This window comes from Pelmatolapia mariae, linkage group LG3_W (assembly GCF_036321145.2).
Source record: "Pelmatolapia mariae isolate MD_Pm_ZW linkage group LG3_W, Pm_UMD_F_2, whole genome shotgun sequence".
NCBI classification, from domain to species: domain Eukaryota; kingdom Metazoa; phylum Chordata; class Actinopteri; order Cichliformes; family Cichlidae; genus Pelmatolapia; species Pelmatolapia mariae.
The window spans coordinates 93,887,431-93,912,417 of NC_086229.1; the positions used below are offsets into that span (position 1 = coordinate 93,887,431).

Sequence of the window (24,987 nt, forward strand, 5' to 3'; positions counted from 1 at the left end):
TTTCACTTCTCTTAGAATAAATCATCACACTTCTCCATGATTCTGCTTCTGAGCTATTGACCAGCAAACACACACACGCACACACAGCTTGCAGGTCCGGTGCAGCATCATATCTTGTGGACAGAGATCTCCGATGTTGTTCCTGAGAGATGCTGCAGCCACTCGCCTAGCTTGAGGGTCACTGCACCGACTGGTCCGATTACCACTGGGACCACTGTTACCTTCACCCTCCACATCTTCTCCAGCTCTTCTCTGAGCCCTTGGTACTCCTCCAGCTTTTCGTGTTTCTTCTTCCTGCTGTTGCTTTTGATTCTTACTGCCGAGATATCTTTGAAGCATTGAAAGGTTACTCACTGTTTATCGTTATTCAGATGGTTTATAACACAGAGTGTGGCCTTATATGAAGGAAGATTTGAAGTTAAACATCACACAGACACACACTCTCACTATTATGCAATATAAAAAGTGACATACACTTCTAATTTCAATAGCAAGGCACACTTACAGAAAACAGTAAAGTGTGAAATTACTGCCTAGTTTAGTAAAAAGTTGTGCCAACTGGTGGATGAATATAAAAATGAAATCTTTAAAGTGAGTAGTCCATCCATCTATCCAATTTCCTCTGCTTATCCTGGGCTGGGTCCGCATCACTCCAGCTGCAGCACCACTGCGTCTGTTGATCCCCTGCTCCCATCACTCGTGAACAAGACCCTGAGATACTTAAACTCTTCTACTTGGGGCAGCAACTCGTCCCTAACCTGGAGTGGGCATCTGGGAAAAGCCAGACAAGATTCTGAGACCTCCCAAGTGGAACATTTTGCTTCTTCCATTCAAATTATGAACCGGTCCCCCTATAGTTGGAGCAAACCCTTTGGTCTCTCTCCCTGCCAATGGGAACTGTCACCTCAGGTACCGCCCCGTATCTCCACACAATATTGGAGAGGTGTGTTAACCAAGACAGCTCTACAGCATCCAGAACCTTCAAGAACCTCAGTGAACCTCACCCACCCCAGGAGCTCTGCCACTAAGCATTTGTTTAACTGTCTCAGTGACCTCACCCCTACTGAAGGATGAGTCGCCCCCCTCGTCCCCAGACTCTGCTTCCTCTACGGAGCATGTGTCCGTGGGTTTAAGGAGGTTCTTTGAAGTATTCCTTAGTGTTCCTAAAGTAAGTAGTCCAAAATAAAATCTTAACAAAAAGCATAAGTTGATGTTAAGATGAATGTGGGATTCTTGTACGTTCTTGCTACCATTTCCAGGCTCAAGAACAACCTTTGAATGTGCTACATCTGTGCCGCTCTGTGCCGCTCTTTGGCTAACACTTTAGCTTCTTGCAGCTCTCCTTCAAACGCTGGCAGTTTTAAGAGCTCGCAGGGCTCAACTTTCATCTGCAGAATTATGCGACAAATACTTTTAATTTATGAAAGCTCAAGCAGCTATCAGCTTAGATTTAACATTTTTCATCCTAAACAACTGTATTATACAATGAATGTCATGCAGACAAGATTACATGGAGACATTTTACCTCTTTTAATGTTCATATTTTTTTCCATTAAGCCATGGCTATCAACTATGAAGCATTGTATAATGGATTTCACTTTGTCTTACACTGTCTGGTCATTTCCACATTGTAGCAACATGTGTTCAAGACACTGGAGAACGACCCTCTGTTTGCCCGTCAGCCTGGTGAAGATGTCCCCATAGAGAAAAAGAGAGAGTTGAACTTTCTGAGGTATCTACTTGGTAAACTACAGCTGAAGTTATGTAGCACCTGTCGTGTCCTCTGTTCTGTAATTCGGTACTTTCTAAAGACAATAAAACTCCTTATGAACATTCACAGAATGAAGCAGCTGCTTCGGTACAACTTTGTCACCAAGGAAGAGGCGATGGCCAATCCCTGGAAAGCGGTGTACCTCGAAGACTGTCTGGGCATGTATGACTGGGCCTTGGTTGCTAAGCTCTTCCTCAGCATAGGGGTAAAATGTCCTCACACAGACACACAGAGTGTTTGTTATATGAGATAACTAAGATTGTGTTTCTGAGCAATGTTAAGAAAACTCTAAAACAAGCGACAAGCAGCACTGTAATTTTAAACCATAGAACGTGTGGTTTGTTTGTTTGTGTTTTTTAATCTCCACAAACATTAGAAAGTTTCTAGTTTTGGGACTGAGCCACTATTATTATTCTCCAGGATGCATTTAGCAAAACATTACTAAAAGGGTATTCTGCATAAAGATCGGTTGTGTTAAAAACAGTTTTTAAAATTGGGGAAAAGCTTTTATTTGTTTAATATCTTCACATAGCTGTTATTATTTGTTTTTCTCTTTTATCGTGTCATTCAGTGAGTTAGATTCAAAACCTTTTATGTTTCAGATGTTTGGAGCAACTGTTGCCAACTCAGGGTCAAGCAGACATAAGAAATTTGTTGAAAACATTGAAGACATGAAGGTAAGACAGCGAATCCTGATTAGGAGAAAGGAGTCGACTGCTTACTGTCTACTATTGTGTTCATAAAACTTTACATATGTGCTTATAGATCTTTGGATGCTTTGCTTTGACTGAGTTGAGCCATGGCAGTAACACCAGAGCCATGAGGACCACGGCCAAGTATGACCCCTCTACTCAGGTCAGTACACTCTGAAAACACAGAGTGTACTGACCTGAGTACACTCTGTGTTTTCAGAGTGTACTCAGGTCAGTGCACTCTGAAAACACACACACACACACACACACACACACACACACACACACACACACACACACACACACACACACACACACACACACACACACACACACACACACACACACACCACCTTGCAGGCAGTCTTTATCTGGATGGGTTTTGGATATCATTCCTGGGAACTGCTGGAGCCAACTTCCCATTTTTGGGGTTACTGCACCAAATGCTCAGAGTGCCACAGGAACCACTTCCTGGGGAGCCACTTTTTTCTATCTGCCGGTTGTACATGCCATGCAGGGGCCTCTTCTTCCATGATGGTTCCACTTCTTGCTCTTCATCTTTCTTGGGTTTCTGCTGCCTGAGGAATTCACTAAACACATATTCGGATGTGGCCATCTTCCTAATGTACTCATGGATCTTTGTAGTTTCATCTTGAAAAGTGTTTTTTACACACACTAGTCCATGGCAACCTTACTTCGCCTTAGCGTGTAGTCTCAGCGTGCTTTGGAGTGAAACCCTTCATGCATGCTAAGGTCGGGCTTGTCCTCCTTTGGCTAGCTGATTATTCCCTGTTTTTGTTACCATCCGACTACACTTCTCATGTTCGAATGACATTCCAGTGTCATTGCTGTAGATCCTAGTGGTATGGATCAGTTGATCTATCAATGTAGTCAGTAGATCAGATCAATGTCTCGTTCACTCTGAAGTACAGTCATCCATGTAGAGGAGGTGGCTGACAATTACTCCATGCCGTAGTCGGTATCCATAGCCAGATTTGATGACTTCACCGAGGGGGTTCAGGCTTATGAAGAACAGTGGGGAGAGAGCATCTCCTTGGTAGATCGTGCACTTGATGCCACTTGAAGTTGGCCTCTAGTGTTGTTCTTCGCATCCACACTGTAGGCTCTGAGGGTCCCCTTGATCCTGTACAGTTCTAAGAATTCCAGGATCCATGTGTGGAGCATTGAGTCATTGAGGCTTTCTTGTATTCAATACAGGCGGTGCACAGGTCGGTCAGTCTGGTCTTACAGTCTCGGGCTACTGCTCTGTCTACCAGTAGCTGCTGTTTCGCCTTTCGTTAGCCTTTCTGAGCATGTCTTTTCCATTAGCAGCTGGTTCATTTGTGCTGCCAGGTGCTCATGGAGTGCAGTTTGCTTCTTCAGCCAGTGGGTTTGGATCATCAGGGCCTGGTGTTATCCAGCTGTTCATGCTGAAGACTCTTTCTTGGATGTTTGCCACTGTGACGGTTACTGGATCCTGTTCAGGAGGTTGCTGTGGTCTGCTCTTATGGTCACTGAGCCTTGTTGTTAAGTATCGTCCTTCTCCCATATGGTCTTCCAGTATTGCTCGGTCTCCAGGATTGGTAGGTATCATGTCATAAGATAATGAAATCAAATAAAATTTTAATTTAAAATTATGAGGGCATTTGAGAGAGCACCCCTTAGGTCATACAGTGTCAGTCTCTAATAGCTGACTTTTCATTTGACTGAGGATCACATGGAGGAATTTTAATTTCTCCTCACTTGAACTGATTTCTGTTTCTCTTCTGTAGGAGTTTGTGATCAACTCTCCGGACTTTGAGGCTGCAAAGTTCTGGGTGGGGAACCTGGGAAAGACTGCTACCCATGCTGTGGTGTACGCTCAGCTCTACACACCTGATCAGGTGTGCCACGGACTGCACTCTTTTGTTGTCCCGGTGAGTTCTGGTGAATTTGAATATCTTTAAAGAAATGGCTGCTTACATCACAAGGTACAAGGCAACTATTAGCAAGTCCAAGAGCATTTGTGTTGTCAAGTAGCTATTGAAATAAAACCATCCACTCCAACAGTGTTTAGAGCCATAGGGGACCTCACAGCTAAGTTTCTAGTAGCTGATAGGGATGTGAAGCTCAGTACTTCTGTTTTGACACTGTGTCGAGCTTCTGAAGTGCTGATGTTTCCAAACAGTGCCTTTAACTGTGGTTCAAATCATCCAGGTCACGGGACTCAGAGTGAGAGGTGAAACGTCTTCAAGCAACTTAAAGAAGTCCAGACGCTTTTCTTTGCAAACTCCTTTGACTTCAGCAGAGGATGATTTAACTGATGGACGTGCATGAAATGGACTGTTACACTTGATCAGAATTAGACCCTGTAAACAAATGTTTCTTTTTATAAAGAAGGAAACAAATTACACTTTTTCATTTAAATATAATTTTAAATTAATTAAAAATAAAACTTAACACATGGCAGCTACTAGCTTTACTTGACAGTGTGTAGAGGAAACCTGATGACATGAACTCCTAGAAAGTTCTGAGGGCTGTGAGCGAGCTAACAAAAACAAAGACAGTCCTAAAACAGCTGGAAACCTGTGGTTATACTTAATATTATCATTTATGTTTTATTTTATTGAGTTATTGTGAGCAACACAAATGTTAACAAAGGGAGGATTTTACTGAAGCACACTGTTCATTACTGGGGATGGGAATTGATAAGAATGTAGCGATTCTGATTCCATTATCAATATCACTTCTCAGTTCGATACCTTATCTGTTTTCTTATCGATTCTCACTGGGTTCTTGTTCACGTTGTTTTGAGAGTCACCGCCGTTGCTAAGCAGCAGGAAAGAAATGACAGTCATGCAGATTAACTCCATGCTGTGGGTCAGATGTGTGTCCACGGTTGTTGAGGTGTTGTGATTAGAGTCGTTACTTAAAAAAGCCATTATTACACGTTTCACAGAACACTTAAAGTAATGCAGTATGTTACTTAGTTACTCCTGGGAAAAAGTTATTTATTATACTACTTGTTACAATAGTTGCAAGTTGCTCTGTAAAAAAGCTAACAATAAAATAAACAATAACAATATGTAATAATGTTCATTACAGTTGCAACAGGCTCAATATTTTCTTGCCTTGTTTGTGCGGGGATTTCTCCAAAATGTGTGGTGGTCACCATTATTGACAGTCTGGTGTAATAAGTAGCTTTGTTAGGAATTGTGCTGGACTTGTCTGTGTTACGGTTTCACAGAATAAGATTGTCAAGGGGTTGCAATAACCAAATTGGCCAGCAGGTGTCACTGTGGAGATGGGATTCAGATTGTTTCGAAACCTCAGTGCACGCCTCGCTCTGCCCATCACTAGTACCTGATCATTTTTCAAGCTCAGATGGCGTCCCTCGAGTAACTTTTTTTTCAGCTGCACCACAGCAGATATCTGCCTCCGTCTCACCCCGTCCATAGCATCCTCTTGTTACACCAGCCCTCTACGTGTCTTTCTTTACTGGAGGACATGTAAATCTTTTCTGTGGTTCCTCTTTTCCTATTGCTTGCATGTCTGTCTAATTTTGTCTCCAAAATGCTTGACCTGTGCTGTCTCTCTAATTTATACCATTTCTAATTTGGTCCATTCTCTTCACTCTCAATAAAGAAACCTTAGTATCTTCCAATCTGCCACCTCCAGCTGTCAGCAGGTCTCACTTCCATCAGATAAACCTTTCATTTTCACTCTTGCTGCTATTCTTCTGTCACAAATCCTCTGAGACACTCATGTCAACCTACCCTGCCTGGACTCTCTGCTATCGCTCACTCGTGCACTGTGCATAACCTACAACATGGGCTGCACGGCCGTTACAAAAAGGAAGATGCATACAAAAGACTATTTATTTTAAATAAAAGAAAAATGGTGTGTTATTTTCATTTTCATTATTTCTTAAAAATGATAACTGTCTAAAAAGACTTGAGAACACCACGATTTCTAAAAGCGTTAGAAATCATGTATAATCAGCAGAGTTGGTCAAATAAAAAGTCATACTGCAGTTATCTTATACTGTGTGTTATTTTCAGATGTTTGTGTAGATTTGTGTATTATTTGACACACAGCCAGTTAAGCTGTAATCACTCTGCTCCAGGTGAGAGATCCCAAGACCCTGCTGGCTTTGCCTGGTGTGCTGGTCGGAGACATGGGGAAGAAGCTGGGTCAGAATGCACTGGATAATGGGTAGGTGACTGCAAATGCTGCATTTGTAAAATAAGATGCAAAACACAAGCAAATAAAGACATGATGCCCTTGATGTCTCACTGGCTATTGCAGTCAACAGGTAGAGTGAAAAAAGTGTTGGTCTGCTGGAATGGTACACACAGTGTTTCAGAGTACTGAAAGAACATTACAGTTATCTTCATGAATCTTTTTAACCACACATTTGACATTTAGACTGTATGACTGTGTCTTAGGGGTGGGCGGTATAAACTGTATACGGTACAATATGAATTTGGCCAACGGTAGAGATTTTGACTATACCTGCTCTACCGCGATAGCGCATGTTCATGATGTCATCAAGCTGCGCCTGTTTTGAAGCAACATCATCTGCAAATTATGGCGGGCGACAGTAATCGCGAAGAGACGAAGCACCTTTTGGAATATGAGGGAAGCCAAAAACTGCACTTCCTCCACTTCCCCACCATTGATTCATTAATGCTGAATCCTCTCACAGATGTTCTATTCCCATGTTGTTGCAGTATATTAATGACTAACCTCGCATTGTGGATAAAGCGTGTCCTGCAGGTTTTAGATGTGTCCTTGATCCAACACAACTGATTTAAATGGCTAAATGACCTCCTCAAGATTTCTTGAAGTTCTCCAGAGGCCTGGTAATGAACTAATTTGATTCAGGTGTGTCGACCCAGGGTGAGATCTAAAACCTGCAGGACACCGGCCCTCGAGGCCTGGAGTTTACAGCATCCTGCCATGCGATTGCATTTGTCCCTAACCATCGGGAACCCTCACGTTAACTTTTATCGAGTCGAGAAAAGACAAAACAACAAACAAACAGCTAAACCCTTTAAATGTATTTACGTGCCATATAAACACAAGCATACATTTAAAAAAGGAATAAACTGTGTCCTCTTTAGTCTTAGGTCGTTTAACATCAACATCTCCATTTCTTACCTTTTTATTAAACAGTCATGTACATGTGGGGTTTTTTGAGTTTTCCATAGAAATAACAAAAATACAATATGAAATTAAATCAGTACAGTTATATTTGTTCATCATCGCTCATCTCTTTACATTTCAACAACAACAAAACCTTTCCCCACATCTTCGTAAAGGCAGCGTATTTACCCTCAATCATAACAATGAGTTTCTCTAGAACCAAGGACTTGGACACCATCGGCAGCCAGGCTTTCAAATACATTATGGTAATGGGTCTCCATGATTTAGAGTGCTCAGACTGTGTTTATTGAATGCAACATGGAAAAGATCTTGGAGAAGCTCATGGCTCTTCAACAGGAAATTGACAGACCTGGTGACCAGTGATGGACATTTAGATCAGCTGTAAAATTTGATGCAGTTGTTCGCATTAAACCAAACAAACATAATTTCTCTCATCTGGCTACCCCCAAGGCCGAGGCTGGCTGAAAACAACCAAGTTTTCTCTTTGATAACGGGGCTGTGTTTTGACTCTCTGCTGCACCCTTCAAGCCCCCTGGGTCGGCTGTAGGACTGTTTACTTTTGGTCAGCCAGGTGGAAGGACACTCTCTCCGTTAAACACACACACACACACACACACACACACACACACACACACACACACACACACACACACACACACACATCCCACTCACCCCCCTTCCCCCCATCCCAAACGCCTCCTGGATGCTGCTGTCTACACCGGCGAACTGATCTCCTACCAGGAGCTCAGTCTGAGTAGAGTTCTCCTTCGCTTTCCTCCACTCCCCTATTGTGTTGTACATTTCATTGTTCTTTTTTTTTTGTTTGTTTGTTTTTTTCAATAAAATAATAATTTGATTTTCAGCCACAGCAGCATGTTAATAGCAAAACTTTGAACATACAGTACTTTGGTATTGTAAATATTGAACAGCAAAAAGATAACAGAAAGAGAGAAGAAAAACAAACAAACAAGCAAAAGAAACTACAGCAGCAGCAACAACAACAATCACAAATATAAAAATAAAATGTATAAGGGACATTCAGTGTACAGTTAACTACGATAGTGATATAGAGATATGGTACCAGGTCATGATAAGGTGATCATTTTATGTGTTTCTGTGTACATTAGAAATGGCTGCCATGCCTTAAGAAATTTGGTGGTTGGACCTGTCAGTGTATATCTCATCCTTTCCAAATGCAAAAACATGAGCTCTGCAAGCCACTGTTCATGTGTGGCAGGGGCTTCCTGCTTCCATCTTAAAAGTATAAGGCGGCTTTCAATTCAAAATTGATTTGTATAGCACATTTAAAAACAACAGAGTTGACCAAAGTGTTTCACAATCGGTTATAAACAAGAGAAAACAATAGAGAAACAATTATAGATAAATTAGAAACAAATACAGGTAAATAAGCAGACAGTGAATTAACAATAAAAACATAAAACAGGCCTGATGGTGCTCATACTGAACTCGAACTAAAAGCCAAAGTAAAAAAGTGAGTTTTAAGACGCGATTTAAAAGACTGAATAGACTCTGAATTACGAATCTCCTCTGGCAGATTATTCCAGAGTCTGGGTGCTGCTACTGCGAAGCCCCGAGACCTTGGTTGTGCTGCGAGCATCAGGCTAGATGATCTCAGTGCTCTTTTGGGGTCGTACATGTTGAGGAGTTCGTTTAAATAACAGGGCGCCATATTATTTATAACTTTAAAAGTAAGTAAAAGAATCTTAAAATCAACACGAGATTTTACAGGGAGCCAGTGTAAAACTGGAGTGATGTGTTCATACATTCTAACACCTGTTAAAAGACGTGCAGCGGCATTTTGGACAAACTGCAAGCGATGAAGAGATGAGTGTTGAAGACCCAAATAGAGAGAATTGCAGTAGTCCAGTCTAGAGGTGATGAAGGCATGGATAAGTGTTTCTAGGTCTCTTGGATGAAGATAAGGCTTAGCTTTGGCAATGTCACGTAACTGATAAAAACAGTGGACACTTGCTTCTCTAATTTAAAGGAGCTATCTAAAAACACTCCGAGATTCCTTACAGTGTGAGAAAGATGAGAAGCAAGAGGACAAGGGTATAGAAGAATAGAATAGAATAATCCTTTAATTGTCCCACAAGGGGAAATTTGGTTGTAACAGCAGCCAGAAAGACACATATACAAACAAACAGGTCACAGAACAGAAAAATACACCATTTTTTCTTACATATTTACATATGGACAATGGACAATGGTTACTATAAATGGAGTACTGTACAGTTATTAAATTTGAACAAGTATCAGTAACTTGTTCAAAGGGGCATGAGTTCCAAAAACCATATCATGGTTGCAATGAGTGAAGCAAAGGCAATAGAACTGAATAGTATTTTGGCAGAGTGATGTTTTGAGGTATCACCCCAAAGATGGCTATTAGAGCAGAAGGATCATATTTAACATTATATATCTCTGAAAAAGTATTAAATGTAGACTCCCAATAGTTTAGATTGGGGCACGTCCAAAAAGTATGAAGGCGTGAACCTGTTTCTGCTTTACATCTGTCACACAGGGGGTAACCCAAACCTTTTCCTACATTGCACCCAGATTCTGAGCGAGTCATACAACAAAGGTTTACGTTTATAGGTGTACAGTTCTAATGGGAGAGCTGGACTCAACAAAGCTGATAGGCACATTTTGCCACAAATGGATGACTCAATTTGGAGCCAAGCTGGAGTCTCTGTAGTAAAGTCACTCATCCAGTACAGCATATTTCGAATATTTGCTTCCCAATAATAAGACTGAAAGTTTGGCAAGGCTAATCCACCCACTGGCCTAGTTCTCTGCATGAAATCTTTATGAATTCGTGGACTTTTGCCATTCCAAATAAATGCAGAGATATGCTTTTTCAATGTTATAAAATACTTATTGGGTAAGTAGCATGGGATACATTGAAATAAATAAAGGAACTTGGGTCGTATGTTCATTTTGATAGAACTGATGCGGCCAATTAATGACAGTGGTAAACTGGTCCATCTCTGAAGATCTGTCTCAGTATTCTCATGCAGTGCGACAAAGTTTCTTTCATAAAGACCTTTGTATGAGTGGGTAACCTAACCCCCGATAGGTCACATACTCTGATTTAACTTTAAATTGAAAATTTGAAAATGAAATCTTCCTGGCAATAGTTGACACAGAGAAGTTCACTTTTATGCAGGTTCAACTTGTAACCTGAAAGTTTGCCAAAACATTCAAAAATGACAGCACGGGGAAGAGAGCATAAAGGCTCTGACATATACAACAGGAGATCGTCAGCATATAAGGATATTTTGTGCTCCTGGTCAGCTCTGAAGATACCCTTAATGCAATTGTCAGCTCGCAGCTTAATCACCAATGGTCCAATTGATAACGCAAAAAGAAGACGCGATAAGGGAGATTTCATTGTTTTTCTTTACGCTACCTGTTCTGACCTGTCTCCCCGATGTGACGTTTGTGTAATGTATGTATGGCCGGAAGAGGTCCAATTTCGCTGCAGGCAACTGCAAGTGAAAAATAAATCATCATCAACATCATCCTTCTCCTCCTCCTCATCCTCATCATCATCATCCTCGTCCTCCTCGATTTCTCAGTTTTATCTGAATTTAGAAGCAGAGGTCATCCAGATCTTTTTGTCTTTAAGACATTGCTGTAGCGTAGCTAATTCTTGTGTCTTCTGGCTTCATGTAAAGGAATGTTGGAGATTGGCTTATACTGTAATTAGATAGGACAGCTGGGTCAAGTGATGGGTTTTAAGTAGTGATTTAACTATTGTCAGCCTGAAGGCTTGTGGTATGTAGCCAATGAATAGGTTGATCATATTTAACACTTATGCATCAATGAAAGGTGGCACTTCTTTGAGCAGTCTTTTAGGAATGGGGTCTAAAAGATATAGTGATGGTTTGGAGCAGGGGTGTCCAACTCCAGGCCTCAAGGGTCTGTGTGCTGCAGGTTTTAGATGTCCTTGATCCAACACAGCTGATTTAAATGAGTGAATGACCTCCTCAACTCCTCAGCTAAACCCTTGGTTTAGTGAAAGTAATTGTTGAAGTTAATTCGATGATCAATTGGATAAAGAGAGTCTAAATGTCAGTGGTATTGAAAGTAGCTGTGCATAACTAAACATTTGGAGCACTGAGCAGGAAAGTGCAGAAGGGACAGGTGAAGGTGCCATGCTGCTAGTGAGTTGGCTACGAGCTAAGCTAAGCTGGTGAATCCAGCTTCAACGTGAATGAATACTGTGAAAAAGCAGGTGATCGAACAGGATAAAACACATGAAGATTAGACTTATAAAATAAGATGTTATATACGAGTTATTAATTAAACTGGCTACATAGATAAGGTTTACAAAAATACCACTATGTGTTGTAAAAGGAACAGTAAGTGATACTCTACTGCAGAGAGCCAATATCAAGTGAGAACGCCTCCCAGGAAGGGAAAGATCAGAAAGCTCTGAGTGCAAAAGTCCAATCATGTTTGTGTGTTTGCCCAGACCTTGCAATAACCAACAAAGCCTATCCACAGATATAAGTAAACATCGGCACATAAACCATCGATGTGCTTCTGACCAAAGTAATTTAATGCTTCCAGTAAAGAGTAAGACTTTAAAATTAAAAGATGTTGTTGTGTCCTTCTGCGACGCACTAATCACTTTAAGTCATCAGGAACTGATAGACATTGGCCCCAGTCTGAACCTGGACTTTACTTCGGATTGGATCCACAGTATCCCACCCGGGATTAGAAAACCATCGGACACTCCATGGGTTGTTGTCCTTAAAAAAGTCTTTTCAGGGTTTTCCATTAGGTCATGGTACCTGATACCTGGTACTTTATAAGTAACTGTCCGCCCAGGATCCCTGAGGTGGAAAATAAGCCACAGATTGAGCAGCAGGTATCTTCTTGCCTCGACGTCCACCTTTTTTGTAGCGCTCGTGTCACATATTAATTACATCACAGGACGCTCGGACACGTTGCTATGACGACAACAACACACATTAGGTAGAACTTGATTGTGATGAAAAACCAGTCAATCCGAGCCAGGAGTGTAACAAAGACTCCAGTAAGTGAAGGGGCGGTGGGCTCTGTGCTTATGTACTTCAGGACTGGTGCCATAACAGCAGAATTATAGAAGGTCACTGCTCACCGGACTTAGAGGCCATGTCCATTCAGTGCTAACTGTAGCCATAGTTACCATTGTTTACATGCCCCTCCATGCTACCGTTAGCTCAGCAATCAACAACCTCCAACTTATTATCAGTAAACAGCCGAGGGAGCGCTCAGAGGGCGTCCATATTGTTGCTGGGGATTTTAATAAGCCATATTTGAAATCTCTACTTCCAAAATTCCACCAATGGGGGTCAGGACTCTGGACCGTGTGTACAGTAATATCAAACAGAAACAAAGCGACACCCCTCCCACACATAGGGCAACATGATCACCATCTCTCTGCTCCTCATCCCTGCCATCCCTCAGGAAACAAAGCCCTCCAAGTGCCCGGGTCATTAAAACATGACACCACCAGCTGCTCTCCTCCGTTATAAAATTATATATTTTTTTATATTTAAAAAATGAATTGAGAATAATCCCATATCGGTAATGATAATGACGGAAGATTCAATAAATTCAAATTTTTTTTTGGTTAAATACCATATATATATATATATATATATATTAATATTAGGCATAAATATAGACATTTTTACATATCTTGGCAGATTTGTATCTGTTTTATATGATAAGGATTTTTATGACATTACAAAAACTTAAAAAATTGATCCAGACACATATTGGTGATGAGAATTTTTAGTAAATTACTGTGGAATTGTGTTAAAATGATTAAAAACCCATTTATTCCTCGAGGTCTCTTTGGTTTTGGAGAATATGACCTAGACTTGCTAACCACAGCTTTGTGGGAATCACCCAATTCAGTGCCCTGCGCTATATTTTAAATAATAGAATATAATCCAGTGCTGTCTGGGGGCCTAAAGATCATGGTCATCCAATATTGGATTGTTAATATAGTGTTGACAAAAGAAACTGCTCCAGAATCTTTTGTTAACACTTTGTACTGTAGATGATGATATTCATAAAATTCACAATTTTATTTTAACAGTATTCAGAAATTGTTCCACAACTTTTGCAGACTGGTGCACCTCTGCCCATCTTTACTTTCTGAGAAAATGTACCACCTAATTTTACAGTCTTTTGTTGCCTCCGTTCCAACTTCCAACAGACTCAAAATTAGCAATTTTTTAATGAAATGGTAAAATTTCTTGGTTTTTTTTTTCTTGAATTGGTCTGCCTGACCTGCCTGCAGACCAGAAACAAAGAAAACAAAGAAACATTAGAATCCACTGAATGGCTCGCTCTTTGATGTGTAACCTTTTCTGTAACATTTACGTCTTTCTCTCACAACAGGTTTGCGATGTTCCACAATGTGAGAATCCCACGCGAGAACCTGCTGAATAAGACCGGAGATCTGACTCCTGATGGTCGCTACGTGACACCATTTAAGGTCAGTACAGATTTCCAGCGGCAGCCAAAGAAGGCACTTGATGAAGGCCTGATTTCCTGTGCCTTCGCTTTTTAAATATAACCTTTAAGACCTTTCCAGAGCATAATGGGTTTATTTCAGAGATGCTCTCTTTCTTTAAAGAACTAACTAATTATTTATAACTGTTATTATTATTGAAGTTATTGAAATTATAAGCGGTTAACAACACATATCAACAGTAAGTGTACAGATACAGTCACTTAGCTGGCTGAGAGCGGCAATTCTGACAACCGACAGCCGGTTGAAAGCTGCTGGGAAAGACTCATCCTTGAACATCTCCAACCTATTGTCAGGCCACTTATCTGAGGCTCTGGCGGGTGCAGCAACTGTGTGCGCCGCCATCTTGGTATATAGCACAGCTACTATACCCACCTTAATAAGTGGTTCACATACACATTTTCTCATTACACTTGATTTAATACCATCAATCATTAGTCACACGTATTGTGACTGCCATGTGGTCACTGTTCAGTGGGTGGTGTTTGTTGTATTGTTTTGTTTGATGACTAGGACACCATCAACTAAAGGTGGATGTAGGGTAGTTCAATCACATATTGAGATGCATATGCCCTGTAGATTTAAGCAATTTCTGGCATTTGTCCCGGAAAGGACACCGTAGTTGAAGTTCTTGGTTCTGTGTTCACTGTGACGGCTTCGTGAGGTAAGCACCACTAGCGGTGCCCCTCGTTGGATTTTTAAATTTGGCATTATCCCTTGCAAAATGGCAATTGTCCATTCAACGTGTTTACATAATGGGTTTAATGAGATCTTTATGCACTGTGTGATGGGCGTGTGAGGTGGTTTATGTGTAAATATCAGCGTGCTTTGCTAGTGGTCTCTTTATCTTAGTTTTGTCTCACTTTGACCCAGGAATATCTTTATAACAGTGACTTAATTAGATGATTATTTTTATACAACTTGGGGTTTTTTTTGTTTATCTTTAGCAAATTTTAATTTTTTTTAGCAAACACTGTGATTGGTGCCAGTGGCAGAATTGGTTTGTTGTATGCCAGGGTGTCTGAATTAGGGTCGGGCGATTGGACAAATATATCGACCAGTTTTTACACAGGCGATTTATTTCTTTATTTGCCCATGAGTAAGTTTGCTAATAATGATGGAGCTAATAGAAGCAGTCAACAGAAAAAATAATGCGAGCAAATGCTCCTCCTCAGAGTGCGCCCAAATGCTCATCAATGGAGCTGCAGAAGCTGCTGATAGCCTAGCATGCTCAGCTGGATGGTGGACACGTGCATGCTCATGCAAGTTAGTCGGGTTTGAGTACTTTACTCGCACTATACGTCTGCACAAGTGACACACCGCTTTGGTTACATCCTCAGGTTTATCTATTTCATCTCAAATTGGAGACTTTTTATTTCTTTTAGTGCCGTCAGCGTTAACGCGCTGTCATCACGACTAACGCGATTAACAATTAACCCATCTGGAGCGCAGACTGAGTCTAAATCCCTGAAATGTCTCTGTCAATGCATTTCGGCAGTTTGTCCAAAGTTTGTTCGTTTTGCGCTACAGAAGGGTCGAACGCGTTAAATTTTTAAACGTGATGACTGCGTTTAAGCCACGTTAACGCTGACAGCGGGGTTTTTTGGGGGGGTTTTTTGTTTTTGGAAATTAGTTCGTCCATGTTTGGACTTCTTCTGTGTTGTAAACACGCAAATCAGTCCATGCATGATTACATGGCTCCGCCCATCAAAAAGTCTCCGCATGCGCAAATATATCGCCCATCGGTGATTGTTGGCCTGACGATTGCCGGATGGAAAATTTTTACATATCGCCTGACCCTAGTCTGAATAAACCGTGCAGTCCAGCCACAAATTGAACACCTGTGTCCGACTCGTCCCTCTGCTGTGCACCCTCATCCAACACCACGCAATGCAGGGTGCAGGCTATAGAAAGGCTCCTGCAGTGGTTGGGTTACATTACATGCAGATAGATGTGGATGGGGTTTTTATCAGTGCTGGTGATTTTAACAAAGCATGGTTAAAGACTGACTCACAGTACGTGGAACGTGCCAACAGAGGAAAAAACACATTAGACCAAGTGCCCAGTGCAGTGAACCCAATGAAGGCTGCCGCCTCTGATGGTATGTGTACTCAAGGCATGTGCTGACCAGCTTATGGACGCCTTCACAAAGATCTTTAACAGATCCCTAAGAAAGCCAACATCCTACCCTGCCTGAGTTCTGTAATCAGGCTGCAATAATTCTGCCATCAGCAGACTGTGACACTGTGCTTAAAGGTCGATTCAATTCATGTTTAGAACAAAGCAGCACATATTACTGGCATAAATATTCACACACGTGTGTAGGGCTGTTCGATATAACGATATATATCGGATGACGATATAAAAACGTCTATCGTTTCATTTTACGCTATCGTTTGTTTCGTGGTGTCGCAAAATAAACTGTTTACGGCAATATTTTTTCATTATTTTGATGGTCAGTGTAGTGGCTACATTAATTTCTTAAAGTTCTCTCTTTCTCTTATATTTAATATAACCACACTACAGACAGACAAGCGCTTGTTTTTATGCGTTGTTGTTAGCAACAACGACGGTAAAACCACCGCGTGTCTGCTTGTTCCACATAAACCTTTCACAATAAAGCTCAAGATCCTGTTGAGACTTTGCATCTTTCACGTGATTCCGTTTATTTTGAAGAGTATTTACAGATGAGAAGCAAAAAAGAGCCGTCAGGTGCTAAAAAAAATAAACCTTAGACTCAAACGTTAGAACAGGCTTTTCCCCGCAGCACGCTGTGTAATAAATACTCACAAAGAAAACGGCGGCCGTTACAACCTATGTCTAAAAATGTATAGTTTCATGCGTCAGTTAAAACACTGGACTCAAGGTACATGACGCCCAGCTGGAAACACTTCACGCAAGTCGAGCTGCCCGAGATTCACAGAATTTACAGAAAATGTTGCATTTTTGTGATTTATATCGTTATCGGACGATAGATGTCTTAATATCGGGATATGAGATTTTGGTCATATCGCACAGCCCTACACGTGTGTATATTTCTGTCAGAGAACTCTGTGCCTGCCCAGCATTTGAATGGCATGTAGTTGCTGGGACTGTGGGATCTAGAAATGAATGAATTCACATTTAAGTTTAGATTTTGTGTAAGAACATTAGCAGTGCAGTTAAATAATCATTTTATGTTTTCATATTCAGAAACGCAATTCAGCAATCCCGTCAAGGACCACACGGCCATTTTATAAATAACTAATAATAATAATATCTTGGTTTTAATCGTGCCTCATCAGTGTTTCTTTTGTCTCTTCCAGGACCCTAAAAAGCGTTTTGGGGCATCTCTTGGTGCCTTATCAGGGGGCAGAGTGTATATCACCAGGATGGCTCTTAACAACCTGAAGTTAGCTTTGACAGTGGCTATCCGCTTCTCAGCTGCCAGGAGACAGTTTGGACCCAAAGACACAGAGGAAATTCCTGTTTTAGAGTACCAGTTACAGGTAATAATATAAGGTAAAGGTAATGTTTAGTGGGTAAAATAAGTTTCACCCAGTTTTCTAACTAAATATATTTGTGAAGGTGTTTTTGACATGACATTTTCACCAGGTGTTGGGAACAACCCATTCAATTTACTCAAAAAAATCAAACTATAAATGTCTATGAATTAAGCTACGTGTAAAATGACATGTGAAACAGGGAAAAGGTGTTGAACACATGGAAGAAGTGAGGTGCCAAATGCATGGAAACTTAGGACACTGAAGCCTGACAGCTGCTACCTATCAGTAATTAGAAGGCAGTACTGCCACAATATTCAATTCAATTCAATTCAATTCAATTTTATTTATACAGCACCAAATCACAACAAAAGTCGCCTCAAGGCGCTTTATATTGTACAGTAGATCGCACAATAATAAATACAGAGAAAAACCCAACAATCATATGACCCCCTATGAGCAAGCACTTTGGCGACAGTGGGAAGGAAAAACTCCCTTTTAACAGGAAGAAACCTCCACAAGAACCAGGCTCAGGGAGGGGCGGGGCCATCTGCTGTGATTGGTTGGGGTGAGAGAAGGAAAACAGGATAAAGACATGCTGTGGAAGAGAGACAGAGATTAATAACAGATATGATTCGATGCAGAGAGGTCTATTAACACATAGTGAGTGAGAAAGGTGACTGGAAAGGAAAAACTCAATGCATCATGGGAATCCCCGGCAGCCTACGTCTATTGCAGCATAACTAAGGGAGGATTCAGGGTCACCTGGTCCAGCCCTAACTATATGCTTTAGCAAAAAGGAAAGTTTTAAGCCTAATCTTAAAAGTAGAGATAGTGTCTGTCTCCTGAATCCAAACTGGAAGCTGGTTCCACAGAAGAGGGGCCTGAAAACTGAAGGCTCTGCCTCCCATTCTACTTTTAAATACTCTAGGAACAACAAGCAAGCCTGCAGTGTGAGAGCGAAGTGCTCTAATAGGGTGATATGGTACTACAAGGTCATTAAGATAAGATGGGGCCTGATTATTTAAGACCTTGTATGTGAGGAGCAGGATTTTGAATTCAATTCTGGATTTAACAGGAAGCCAATGAAGGGAAGCCAATACAGGAGAAATCTGCTCTCTCTTTCTAGTCCCTGTCAGGACTCTTGCTGCAGCATTTTGGATTAGCTGAAGACTTTTCAGGGAGTTTTTAGGACTTCCTGATAATAATGAATTGCAGTCGTCCAGCCTGGAAGTAAAAAATGCATGAACTAGTTTTTCAGCGTCACTCTGAGACAGGATATTTCTAACTTTAGAGATGTTGTGCAAATGGAAGAAAGCAGTCTTACATATTTGTTTAATATGTGCCTTGAAGGACATGTCCTGGTCAAAAATGACTCCAAGGTTCCTCACAGCATTACTGGAGGCCAAGGTAATGCCATCCAGAGTAAGAATCTGGTTAGATACCATATTTCTAAGATTTTCAGGGCCAAGTACAATAACCTCAGTTTTATCTGAATTAAGAAGCAGAAAGTTAGCGGCCATCCAGGTCTTTATGTCTTTAAGACATTCCTGCAGTTTAACTAATTGGTGTGTGTTACCTGGCTTCATGGATAGATAGAGCTGAGTGTCATCTGCATAGCAGTGAAAATGTATGCTATGTCTTCTGATGATACTGCCTAAGGGAAGCATGAATAATGTAAACAGAATTGGTCCTAGCACTGAACCCTGTGGAACACCATAATTGACCTTAGTGTGTGAAGAGAACTCTCCATTTACATGTACAAACTGGAGTCTGATAGATATGATACAAACCACTGCAGCACAGTACCTGTAATACCTACAGCATGTTCTAATCGCTCTAATAGGATATTATGGTCGACAGTATCGAACGCTGCACTGAGGTCTAGCAGGACAAGCACAGAGATGAGTCCACTGTCAGAGGCCATAAGAAGATCATTTGTAACCTTCACTAAAGCTGTTTCTGTGCTGTGATGAGCTCTGAAACCTGACTGAAACTCTTCAAATAAGCCATTCCTCTGCAGATGATCTGTTAGCTGTTTGACAACTACTCTTTCAAGGATGTTTGATATGAAAGGAAGGTTGGAGATTGGCCTATAATTAGCTAAGACAGCTGGGTCTAGAGATGCTTTTTAAGTAAAGGTTTAACTACAGCCAGCTTGAAGGCCTGTGGTACATTATTAGAGATAGGTTGATCATATTTAAGATTGAAGAATTAATTAATGGCAGGACTTCTTTGAGCAGTTTTGTAGATCAATCAATATCAATATTAATACCAGTTGATTCATTCATAAGCAGGCGTCTCATTACCAAGGTGTCACACAGGAAACCTCTCGATGTTTAACCCCAGGGAGCTTTCTCAACACCTTTGCAACCTTATTGTTGGGAAACGTACTCATGTCAACGAGAATTTCCAAACGACTGAAGGCTCGAGTGAGCACATAAAACGTCCACGATCAGGTGCAAGATTTCAGACAGAGGGGTGAAATGAAATATGAGAAGAGTCGTCCAAGAGTCAGTGACTACTTGTGGAGAGCTACAGAAAGACCTGGAATCAGCAGATAGACAGCATGTTAGTAAGCGAGCTGCCTGCTCTTGTTTGCCGCTCTGATGCTTGACAGGAGGCCCCGTGTGTTACTGAGGCAGGTTAATGGCCAGCAGATGGATGGGTCCGGTCCCTTCTCAGGATCCTTGGGGATCAGACCTTCCTGCCTTCACTTAGACTTTCCAAGTGTGCCTCATCTATTAGCAGCTGATTCATTAGTGCTGCCATGCACTAAGATAGCCGCATAAAGTGTGAAAGATAACACCAGAGTGTACTAATACTATATAATCTATAATCCCCAGTTTAGTTAAATAATGATAATAATAATAATAATAATAATAATAATAATAAGACATTTTATTTGAAAGCGCCTTTCAAAACACTCAAGGTCACTGTACACAGTAGAATAATAAAAGCAACATAAAAGCAAGCAGTTTACACAATGATAAGAGCATAAGACATAAACAAATTTAAAATAGCAGAGTGGAGAGGTTATGTGGGATAAGCTATTTTGAACAAGTGAGTTTTGAGTTGGGACTTAAAGAGAGAGAAGGAAGAGATATTTCTTAAATCAGGAGGTAGGGAATTCCAGAGTCGTGGAGCAGAACAGCTGAAAGCCCTGCTCCCCATGGTGGCAAGACGGGGGGAGAGTGAAAGGGAAGAAGAAGATCTGAGACATCGAGATGGGGCGGTGATCTTAACCAGATCAGAGAGATATGGAGGAGAGAGATGATGAATAGCCTTAAATGTGTACAAGAGTATTTTGAAATTGATGCAATATTTGACCGGGAGCCAGTGAAGCTGCTGCAGGACAGGAGTGATGTGGTGGATAGAAGGGGTCCTGGTGATGATACGGGCAGCAGAATTTTGGATGCGTTGAAGCTTGTGGATGGATTTTTGAGTAAGACCAAAAAGAAGTGAATTACAATAATCAATCCGGGAAGTAACAAGGCCGTGGACAAGAATGGCAGTGGCATGTGGGGAGAGAAAAGGACGGAGACGATTAATGTTGCGCAATTGAAAATATGCAGACCGAGTAACATTATTAATGTATGTATTGAAAGATAGAGTACTGTCGAGGATGACACCCAAACTTTTCACAGAGGAAGAAACGAAGACCAGCGAGTTATTGATAGTAACAGAGAAACTGTTGGTTCTGGATAATGTTGACTTAGTGCCGACCAAGAGGAGCTCGGATTTAAATGTTAAAGTTGCACATGCATACAACTGCTCAAACGTAACAGTGGTGTGAAAAACTTTTAACAGGACCTTAGCTTGATTTTTGCGTTCCTGGTTTTATTAGAATGAGGAAGCTGTGCACATTTATGCATGTGAGAAAACAGCCGTGATTTCAATACTTTCTAATAACCATGAATTTCTCCCAGCACTGCTGACATTTACTGTTAGAGCCCATCAGATCAGCTTGCCTTTCTGAAGTGACTAAAACGTGGTCAGTTTTACAAAATAATCATTACAGATTAGATATCAGATATTAACCACTGTCAGAGCTGCTTTATTCATTGTTATTTTCAGTATGTTAGGTCTGAGTAACGGCGAGAAATATTTTTTTTCTGTTTAGATTTAAAGTTACTGTTTGTAGTAGTTACATCACTATTGTGTGCGCTTAGGCTTTTATTATTGGAATTAAAGTATAATTTAGTCATTAAAATATCTTATACATTATGGAAATGGATGCCAAGTAACAATAAAACTAATGACTGTTGAATAAATTATAAAATATGGACTGAAAGTTTTGAATCTTTCCTCTGGGATCAACATCACACTACTGCTAATGAAAATGTAAAAGCGATTCAACTACTAAATATCCAGAAATTATAAATCCTCACATGAGAAGAATTCAGATACAGTAACGATTTATGTAATGATCTGTATTCTGACACATTGCAGAGTAAATAAAGTTTAGTATATATTCTTAGTTTTCTTAGTTTTCTGAGTCCATCAGTGTATTTTGGGAATCATGTTTTTTATATTAACCCTAGAACACTATCGCTATAAATAGTAACATGATCACTAGTGCCGGGTGATTTTTACCCGATATAATATAACCAATGAAAAGTAATCAAATATATCAAAATATGACAACACATGAGAAATTAGAGTACTCTTCTTTTACTTTCAACTGTGCCATGTCTAACAAAATGAAAAATAAACCTCCTAAAACAAAATAATGACTCTGGAAAGCTGGTCTTTGGTCCACCCATTCCTGGGACATTTGAGACTTCCGAGGTGAAGGCACAGGCTCCTCGACACGCAAACAGCTGGAGGAGAGAGAAATCATGTAAATGTATTTTCTCGGGTATAAATCACCCGGCGATAGTGTTCTAGGGTTAAACAGCAACAGTAAATAAGTGAATGAGTGTGGCTGCTGTTGTTATATTCCATGTGCTTATTGTGTGTTTTTCTAGCAATGGCGTCTGATTCCGTACTTGGCGGCAGCATATGCTCTTGAAAACTTCACCAAATCCACCACTATGAACTTTCTTGAGTTTCAGATTGGACAGATGTTGAAAGACAAAAGTGACACAGTGAGTAAACATGCAGCATGTGTGTATTTAGAGTGCTCAGTTTTTATGAAGTAAAGTTTAATATATCTGTGTTTCTCAGGCAGAGATGGGCAGAGAGATCCATGCAATTGGTTGCTCCAGCAAACCACTGGGATCATGGACTGCTCAAAGAGGCATCCAGGAGTGCCGGGAGGCCTGTGGTGGACACGGATACTTGGCCAGTCAGTCTCTCTCTCTCTGTCTCAATATCACTCCTGCACATGCTCACTTAGGGTTGGCTGCCTCTCAGGAGGACATGTCAGCTATTGTCCAAGATATTAATGTTGAACTTAAAATAATCTGCAAAGCCCTCTCAAAAAAGATTAGAGAGGATCCAAAAATCATCATCCAAAAATACAGAATACAGAATCTTTTCACTTTAGGCAGCATGTTTCCGGTCCCAGTCATATAAAGGACCACACACTGGATCTTGTTTTCTTCTTGGATTTAACTGTAATTGATGTTTGTGTGGAGGGTTTCCATGTGAGTGACCACAGCTGCATATTTTTTATTTTGTCATTTTATTTGGATCCAAGGCGAATTATAAACCAGGAGCTGCTGAAAGGTTCTCTGCCATGTTTGATGCTGATTTAAACTTATAGTGATGTGGACTCAAATGTTTCATCCTTCAACAGTCAGTGTAACTCTATTTTAGACGTAGTGGCATCTCTGGAAAAATGTGTTTAAATGTTTGTCCTTGGATAAATGAAAATATTAATAATTTGATTATTGCTTCTGATCATATGATTTAAGAAATTAGACAGCATATCAGCTTTTTAGACTCTTCTGTTAAATCGAACCTCAGAAACCTCAGAGTCATATTCAACAGTTCAATAGAGCATCACTCCAAACGGCTGGTTCAGAGCTGTTTTTATCATCTAAACAAGGGGTGTCCAACTCCAGGCCTCGAGGGCCGGTGTCCTGCAGGTTTTAGATGTGTCCTTGATCAAATACACCTGATTTAAATGGCTAAATGACCTCCTCAACCTCTCTTGAAGTTCTCCAGAGGCCTGGTAATGAACTAATCATGCCAGGGCTCTAGAGTGCGACCAAATTTTTCCGTGGTGCGACTAAAAAAAAACATTTGGTCGCACCTGTTTGGGTAACAAAAAAAAAATCTCTGCAACTCTCCATGTGGTCAACAACAGACACACATTATGCCCCTATCGTGGACTAAACCAATCAGAGATAGTCAGGGGCGGGACCTCTCTGATTGGCCGTGGTCCAGTGGAAAGTGCAGGTAGAAGAGGGAGGTGAGTAGCTTTAATAAGGCGATATCAATTCATTAACGGATTCCACACAAAGACGTAAACACAGAGCGACCCGACGCATCAGAATCAGCTTTGTCTTTCTCGGCTTTCTCACCGGACGGCCCGCAGACGGACACGCTGTCGGAGCTTAGCGATTCTGATGCGTCGGGTCCGCGCTGTGTTTCCGTCTTTTTGCGCTGATTCTGAGCTGCAGGTTTTGTCTCTCCAACCAAAATTCGCCGAGCCAAAAAGAAGCAGCAAACTGCGCTTCACATTTGATCAATGTCGTCATGAATTCCCTCTGACTTTTGCTGTTTTGCTTCCCCACGATAAAAATTACACTTCCTACACAGCTCCCTGTGTGTACTTCAAGAACAGTTTCCCGTCTCAAATCTGTTTTCTGGATTATTCATTCGCTTATTACCCACCAGTCTACCGTTGTTTACAGCGCTGTCTTTTTCTTTTTTCATGTAAATGACGTCCGACAAGAAAGCCTAATTTCTGCTGTTTAATACTGAAGAAATTTAAACTCCTTAAAATTATGCAAAATTGCAGAATATTGCAGAATATTTTTAAGGTTATCTGCTATAAAAAGCTAGACCAGGAAAATCTTCATGTTTTTCTGTGTTTTATTCTGTTACTTTGACACAAAGGCATCTGCTGTGATGTTCACAATTCGGATGAAGTCTCACAAGTCAGTACTGATAAATGATCAGAATTATAATATTTCTGACTGTCTGAGGCTAAACTGAATCGAATCAGGACTTTGAGAACCGGAATCGAATGGATTATAGAAATCAGTGATGATACCCAGCCCTAGTGAGCAGCCTAGGCCTGAGAGAAGTGGATGTAGGTGTGGGTAATAAGAAAAGATGAAAAGAACTGTTGATAACTTTTGTGTTAAGTTAAGGCCTGATCTGTCTGAAATTCATAGCCAGCTCTGACATGGTGCCATCAATCTTTGAATGCTGAAAAAGCAG

At 40.8% G+C, this 24,987-nt stretch overlaps 1 protein-coding gene across 2 annotated transcripts in view; it reads left to right on the forward strand.

Moving 5' to 3' along the window:
* acox3 (acyl-CoA oxidase 3, pristanoyl) overlaps positions 1–24,987 on the forward strand; it is a 36,250-nt gene that overhangs the window by 1,356 nt on the left and 9,907 nt on the right. For both annotated transcript variants that reach the window (XM_063470307.1, XM_063470305.1), the window contains exons 3-12: positions 1,635–1,732; positions 1,841–1,976; positions 2,374–2,448; positions 2,537–2,626; positions 4,236–4,379; positions 6,569–6,657; positions 14,035–14,131; positions 17,473–17,655; positions 22,620–22,739; positions 22,819–22,939. In XM_063470307.1, coding sequence (XP_063326377.1) covers positions 1,635–1,732; positions 1,841–1,976; positions 2,374–2,448; positions 2,537–2,626; positions 4,236–4,379; positions 6,569–6,657; positions 14,035–14,131; positions 17,473–17,655; positions 22,620–22,739; positions 22,819–22,939 — 1,153 coding nt within the window. The remainder of the gene's footprint in view (positions 1–1,634; positions 1,733–1,840; positions 1,977–2,373; positions 2,449–2,536; positions 2,627–4,235; positions 4,380–6,568; positions 6,658–14,034; positions 14,132–17,472; positions 17,656–22,619; positions 22,740–22,818; positions 22,940–24,987) is intronic.